This window comes from Protomyctophum parallelum (genome assembly GCF_964188405.1).
Source record: "Protomyctophum parallelum genome assembly, chromosome: 20".
NCBI lineage: Eukaryota > Metazoa > Chordata > Actinopteri > Myctophiformes > Myctophidae > Protomyctophum > Protomyctophum parallelum.
The window spans coordinates 19418323-19426115 of record NC_139718.1 but is presented as its reverse complement, the minus strand read 5'-3'; the positions used below and the strand labels follow the sequence as shown (position 1 = coordinate 19426115).

General features: G+C 46.0%; 1 protein-coding gene across 1 annotated transcript; it reads left to right on the top strand.

Moving 5' to 3' along the window:
* Positions 1-383: 383 nt before the first annotated feature.
* On the top strand, positions 384-6641 carry LOC310878266 (transmembrane protein 151B-like; the record flags this gene model as incomplete). Its single annotated transcript, XM_083792495.1, has 6 exons — positions 384-485; positions 1485-1796; positions 3260-3352; positions 4398-4540; positions 5458-5623; positions 5847-6641. Exons 1-6 carry the CDS (start codon positions 390-392, stop codon positions 6639-6641), a joined length of 1605 nt encoding a protein of 534 aa, XP_083648621.1. The 5' UTR covers positions 384-389.
* Between the last annotated feature and the right edge of the window lie 1152 nt (positions 6642-7793).

Genomic DNA, 7793 nt, shown 5'->3' with positions numbered 1-7793 from the left:
TCCAAGAGGCAATAGTCTGATAACATAATATTATAATAATCAATCGTGTTACTGCGGCAGTGAACACTAAAACGTGGCGGAAAGACGCGCGGACTGTCGGTGCCGGCGGACAGCTCGGGGCTCCCACGGTCCCACCTCAAGATTTTCGCCAAATCTGGTTTGTTGTACACCACGTTTCATGCTCCTTCATTATTATTATTATTATTTTAACCTCGCGGCGTTTATGTCCTTAATACAATCATGTACGAATCTTGCCAATTATGGAAGTCAGACACGACTTGTATAATCTTGCTTGAGGGACTGTGGTGCTGATCGAAGAGATTGGCGCAGCTCTTCCACCATCCCCGCCCCGGTGACTCCTCATCAAGAGGCTCCAAGTCCAAACAACAATGTCTCCACCAGCGTCCGCCGCTGCGGCTGCGACGACAGCGACCGAAAACAGCAGCAGCACAGCTACCGTGCTGGAGGAGGAAACCAGAGAGGAGGTATAAAATATATTAATCTATTGTAGTCGTCTTTAAGTAGCCTGCCTGCTTAACGCTGGAAGGGATTAGAATGTAACCCAGTGTTTCAATGAATTATACTTATATGCACGCTATCGTGAGCTATTCAGTGTATCGTGTATGTATGCACATGGCGTGTTAGCCTTGGATCAAGACTATATGGCAAGAGGCTTTATAGTTATTTAGTTATGTCATGATCTTGTAAATAACTGAATCAATCTATAGGCCTACCCATTTTTTAAGGGAAACGTTTGTGTTCTCTAGTAGTAAAACGTGTAATTGCTGTAGCTCATGCACTCTCTCTACATTGAAACATCATGATCAGGGCCTGTCATCTTTACCTGCATGTCTTCAGGGCTTTCAGCTGTTTTTTGAAGAGATGTGGTATAGCCTCGATACCCAATTTGAACTGGTTCGAGTTAGAGGGTTAAGCCTCTTGGAGAAGTAAACAGGAGAATACTGCATGCTTAAATAATAGCATGAGATCATCACAGACCTAGGGAAAACCATTTGGATTTGTTCAAGGATTACCTACATTTAGCCCTACACAGTGTCTCCATTTTTTTCCACTCGGAATTAGACATCTTTTAGTCTTAATCTTTGCATGTTAAAGCTGGCAAAGCTTCTTGTTGTGTTGTTGCAGGGTGCAGGGTGGAAACCTTGTAAACTATTACTTTTCAGAAAATGGAAAAAGATAGATATTATTTACTCACAAGCTCTTGTTAATGATTTCATTGGTTCAATACAGTATAAAAACCCCACACCGTTAACCCTTTCCATTTTTAATTTTTTTTGTTTTACTTTTGTGTGACAGTATTACAAAGCAAGGCATTAACTTAAAAAAAGAAAAGAAAAAAAGGACAGCAGACATCTGACAGCAACGATATGAGACGTGGACTTAATGTGCTCTGTGTGTGTTTGTGTTTGTGTGTGTGCGTGCATGCGTGCATGCGCATGCATGCGCGCACTTTGAACCAACAGCAGATGCCCCTGAAGCAATCCCTGAGCAAGTCCCTGTGCCGAGAGAGCTTCTGGAAATGCCTGCTCCTCTCCGTCCTCATGTACGCCTGCGTGGGAACCACGCTGTGGTGCCAGGTCACCCGGGTGACCCGCGTGGCCTTTGACGCCGCCGCCTTCAAGGCCAAGTCGCTGACGTACCTGGACAGCAGCCCGTGCGCCGACGGCTACGTGTACATCCCTCTGGCGCTGCTGGCCATGCTCTACGTGGTCTACCTGGTGGAGTGCTGGCACTGCCACGTCACCAACGAGCTGCAGCACAAGGTGGACGTGGAGGTAAGGCGCGTGGGCGATGTTGTGATGAATGTCGTTGGAGAGACGACGCAATGTCTCCAGTCTCCACGATATGCCTTTTCAGAGATATCGTATGTACTGTATCGGTCGTTCCCAAACTTTTTCATGTCAAGGACCCCCAAATTCACACTGATGAGCCTGCGGACCCCCCATTTGAAAAATATATGCCAGGGACCCCCATAAAAGAAGATTTTGACGGCTCTAGCAGTGATTCTCAACCCGTTTAATTTCAAGGACCCCCAGTTTGGCTTTTCATTAGTCTACGGACCTCCATTTAATGGCATTTGTGGAACCAAATGGACCCATTAGGGTCCATTTGGTTCCATTTGTACACTCAGAGTTACAGACCCATAGGGGTCCATTTGGTTCCGAACTATCATTTAGCTGGGTACCCCCTGGTACTCCCTCCCTCCCCGGGCCCCACTTTGGGAACCACTGGTATCGCGATACAGTGAATGCACATTCTATGATTTGCAGTTCGTGAATTTGTGCTTCTGTAGAACGATGGTTTCGTTCGCCAAGTAAAGTATTTTGGTCTAGTGGTTTTCAACCCTTTTAATATCAAGGCCCATTATTACTTGCACAAGCAGAGCATGCATGTAATAATGGGCCTTGATGAAAATGTTGTTTGTCTGGTGCTCCGATGCGTATGTCCCGTGGCTGCGTATGACATAATGATTAATTGGCATTGGTTTCAGATTACATACACATGTATACATATAGGGGCATTATCTTTAATCCACCCGACACTGAAACATATCATTATTGATTACGTCACCATCGAGGGCCAGTTATACCCTGGCATTGGTAAATATCTTCATCATGTCATAATGCAGCTACGGGGCATACTCATCAAACGACCCAAGTAACCACAGTATACTGCTAATCAACTTACAAATGACTTATACATATACAACTTACATACATACATGTACTTATCATGTACCTATCTTTAATACGTCACCATTGAGAGCCAGAGACTTGAATGTTCGTAGCGGTTGACAGTACTTGTGCGCTCTGCTTGCGCACTAGTAGGTCATTTATGTGCAAAGCACAAGTAGGCACTCGACAGAGTGCAGTTCTAGTTTATTCTACATTTGAGCCACGGACCACCATTCTATTTAGCGTCTCATACCCAAAGAATACTTTTGATCAAAATAGCAATTCTTCTCCATTCGTCCATTCTGGTAAATTAACTAATGCAGATGTTTAACAACAATAATTGAGAGCTGGAGACCACCTGGAAACCCCACCAAGGACCATTGGTGGTCCTCGGACCACTGGTCTAAATGGTCTGTTCAGTTGCTCCTTTTTCTTTTCGTGTTTGTATAAGTTGTGCTGTTACGTAACTTGAACAATAGCCATAAAAAACCCCGCATGAAAACATATCGTGATAATATTGTGTATTGTGATTTTTTCCCCGCATCGCCCACCCCTACCTGCAGGGCGTCTACGAGCACGTCCAGAGGATGCAGCAGGCCAAGCCGTGCATCTGGTGGAAGGCCATCAGCTACCACTACGTCCGCCGGACGCGGCAGGTACGTCAGTGGTGGAACATGTATACTTACTATGGGTATGCAGGCTTTAGTTTAGACCAGTGGTTTTCAACCATTTTGATACCAGGGCACACTATTTATTCATCATTTGAGCCAAGGGACCACCATTTGATGACATTTAGCCTCTCAGAGACAAAACTAAAGATTTTTTTTGTTTTTGTCCACAATTCCATGCTGTATTTAGGAGAGAAAAGGCAAAACGTAGATCAAAAAATTACAATTCTTAATTTCTTCTACATTCTCTAAACGTGTAGATTTCTTTTAAATTAAGTAACTCAGATGTTTAACAATAACTTAACTCTTGAGAGCGTAACATAGAGTTACATTTGGTTACCAACTCTTCATCCTTTATAGCTGGGGACCACCTGGAACACTGGTGAACACCTCAAACCCTAACCTGACCCTAACCGCAATGTCCGACCGTTGTTTCCGCATGTCCGCATTGTTTTACCTAACCCACTTAAGACTGAGAACAGATTCTGCAAAATGTCTTCTAAATCATGACAGTTTTCTGAAAAACCTATGTTTCTATATCAGTGGTACTCAAACTATTTAATGTCAAGGACCCCAGACATTTTATGTAGGAATTGGCTGCCGATATCCATCTGAAAATATTTTGTTCCAGGGAGTCAGGGACCCCCCCCAGAAGCAAGGTTATGAGTTAAAAACGTTTGCTGTGAATGAATATACTGTATATAATATATTCGATGAATCTAACATGCACGTGGAATAAGCAACCTATGGTTGGAATAAGCAACCCACGGCTGTACATACCCATTTTGGGCGGGAACCCATTTTAGTGTTTTAAGCATTATGTTATACTTTAGCTATTGAAAAATAGCAGATCTAAAAGCTCATAGGGTCGGCGGCCAATTACATATATTTCTGGGGGTCCTTGACATGAAAAAGGTTGAGCACCACTGACAGAAACATAGGGTTTTTCAGAAAACTGTCAGGATCTAGAAGACATTTTGTAGAATCGTCCTCAGTAAATGGCACTCAGTCACTTTCCACCACTGCGGCACAGGTCACGCGCTATCGCAACGGTGACGCCTACACCAGCACCCAGGTGTACCACGAGCGCGTCAACACGCACGTGGCGGAGGCGGAGTTCGACCACGGCAGCTGTGGCGTGCGGGACGTGTCGAAGCGGATGCTCGGGCTGGAGAGGTCAGAATTTGTCCGAATGTTATTGGGAGGAGGGCCCCTTGAGATGCAGCATCTTTAGAGGGGGTCCTATACCAGTGTTGTTTTTGACAGCAAATTTAGATTTTTGGTTTTAGTCACAGTCTTTTGAATAGTTTTCATTTAGTTTTAGTCACATTTTAGTCATCTGGAATGTTTTACTGTCAGTCTAGTTTTAGTCGACTAAATATCATAAGATTTGAGTTGACTGAAGATTTTGTATTTTGGCGGGCCTTGATGTCATCGTAATGACTGATTTTACACTTGCTGAAAATAGCAGATCTGCAAGCTCACAGCGCGTCGCAATGCAACTTGTTGCGAGTTTGTAGATCTTTTATTTTCAGCATGCAACCAAGTGTAAAATGACTTGTGTTTTTTGGATCTCTTGTCCACTAGTCCCTTCCTAACATTTAGTCTAGTTTTTATTTGTTGACGAAATTCTCAATATATTTAGTCTTAGTTTTAGTCACCATAGCTTAGTTTTCATTTAGTTTCCATTTAGTTTTCGTCAGTGAAAAAGGTAGTCGACGAACATTTTTCGTCATAGTTTTAGTCGACAAAATCAACACTGTCCTATACACACAACTACAACACATACAGTGCAAGTACATAGTACAAAAACACATACTGTAAGTGCAACATTACATACAGTACAAATACACAAGGCATACACATACAGGTACAGTTAGCTTGCACCCCATCTCCCACTCACACCCCCGGGCCGGCCCTCGACTCATTGACATGTAGAAATAATGCATGACCAGGTTGTTAGGAGATGTGAATACAGGGAAGTCCTGAAGCAGCCAAGGGAGGTATAAATAAATAAATAAATCTGAGTGAAAGCGGAAGATTGTTCCAGTCAGATGGAGCTTTGTTATGGACTGATCTGCGTCCGGCTTCAGGTCGCCACTGACGAGGCTGCGCTTCACCAAGTGCTTCAGCTTCGCCAACGTGGAGTCGGAGAACGCGTACCTCACGCAGCGGGCGAGGTTCTTCACCGACAACGAGGGCCTGGACGACTACATGGAGGCCCGCGAGGGCATGCACCTGAAGAACATCGACCTGAAGGTAGGGGTGTGGGCGATGCGCTGATAAATATCGTATTGTGATAAAACATCGCGATACAATGCCCTTTCTGAGATATCATATCATAAGTATATATATCGTGATACAGTGAAAACTTCTGTAGAACGACGGTTTCGTTGGCCAAAAAACGCATGAAAACATACTAATATCGTGTATCGTGATACTGCTTGAAAACTTATCGTGATATTATATTTTCCCCACGAAGGAGTACGTCGTGGTGCTGTCGGACCCCGAGCGCCACCCGTGGTACCTGAACCACTACGTCTTCTGGCTCGTGTCTTTCCTCACCCTCTCCTGGCCGCTGCGGGTGCTCGCCGAGTACCGCACCGCCTTCGTCCACTACCGGGTGGAGAAGCTCTTCGGGCACGACTTCGTTCCCGCGACGCCCTGCGGCGACGAGCGGCCGTGCTGCCGCGGCGGCCGCATCCCCCGCGTCAACACCATCGACAGCACGGAGCTGGAGTGGCACATCCGCTCCAACCAACAGCTGGTGCCCAGCTACTCGGAGGCCGGGCTCATGGACCTGGCGGCGGCGGCGCAGTGCCAGCCGGCCAACTTCGCCGGCTTCCGGCAGAACTGCGAGCGCTGCAGCCGCGCCATCAGCTGCTCGTCGGTCTTCTCCCGGAGCGCTCTCAGCATCTGCACGGGGGGAGGAGGGGGAGGAGGAGGTGGCGGCAGCGGCTCCCGCATGCCCTTCAGCGGCAGCCGCTTCTCGCTGGCGCGCCGCTACGGCTCCCAGCGCAGCTGCCTGTGGCGGAGTGGCAGCCTGGTGGGCGAGCGGCAGCAGGAGGATGAGGAGGAGAGCCCCGGGGAGAGCACGCGCTGCCTGTCGGAGAGGCTGACGACCGCCGCCACCGCCGCGTCGGAGGAGGAGCACGAGGACCCGCCGGATTACCAGGACGCCCTGTGCTTCCCCGTGCTGATAGTGCACTGCAGCGAGGGCTGCCACAACCACCGCTCCTTCCACAGGAACGGCTCCTGTGTGGAGACCTCCCTCTAAGACTTGAACATTTCAACGACCCCCCCCCCCCCCCCCTGTTAACTGGGACAGTATATGCAAACGGGACCGAATGGACGTGTCAGGTTGTGTTTGTATACTGTCAGAGTTACAGACTTGTAAGGGTCCATTTAGAATCCCCCCCCCCCCCAAGGAACCCTGAGAGTTCCATGGACCCCACTTTGAGAACCACCGCTCTAAACTATGCATTTAGGCGTTCCTGTAGCACACACAGACACTGGAAAGCAGATGCATGGCGTGAAAAAAAATCTATATTTCCTGTATCGCGCGACTAGCTGGGATGACAACAGGGGCAGAAGACACGCACGTCCCATACCTGGCTGGGTGCTGGATCTAAAGTGCACTACGTAATGAAGATAAATGAAACGCCAGCGTATTATACTCCCGTTTGTAGAATTATTGGCGGTAGCGTTTCCAGCCAAAACGAAACGTTAGCACAAATCAATTCTGAAAACAGGAGTATATATTATACTGGTGTGTGGGTTTCATTTATTTGCATACAACTAACTACGTGTTTTAAAGAAAGCTAATAGTGGTGCTTCTTCAGCTGTTCTTTGGGGGGGGTGTTTTATAGCATTGCTGCTGTAAAAATAAGCCTCTTATTATTCTTCAGTATTTCTTTACTGGTTCTTCAGCTTACTAAAAGTAAGTAAGTAAGTAAGTAAGTAATGGCTATAGCACAATTTGACAAAGATGCTATATACAGTAGCGCCTTTTAGATACTGTAGGTGCTAATATACCACAAAAAGAGGTTCTGTTCCCCTATGATTATGAGCCAAATAACCTTTTAGGGCTATTTAGTGTGATGCTGCATAGTGAATCTTTCTACTAAGATCATCCGATCAGACCACCAAAGCAATAATTTATTGTACGGGTAGGTTGTGGGTATGTACTTGTCTCTGTTCCAGCAGCCATACCAGCACATCTGGTATTCCACCATTACAAAAAAACTCACTTTTAATTTAAGTGAAGGTGAAATAGTTTTGAGTGCAAGCTACCCCGGCATTGCGGTTAGATTTAAAATGAAATAAGGACAATAGTATAGGGTATAGTAAACATCAAATATCATATATACCAAAAAAAGGTGTATATTAGTTGGCCTTTTTTTTTACCTTTTATGTATTACGCAGGATT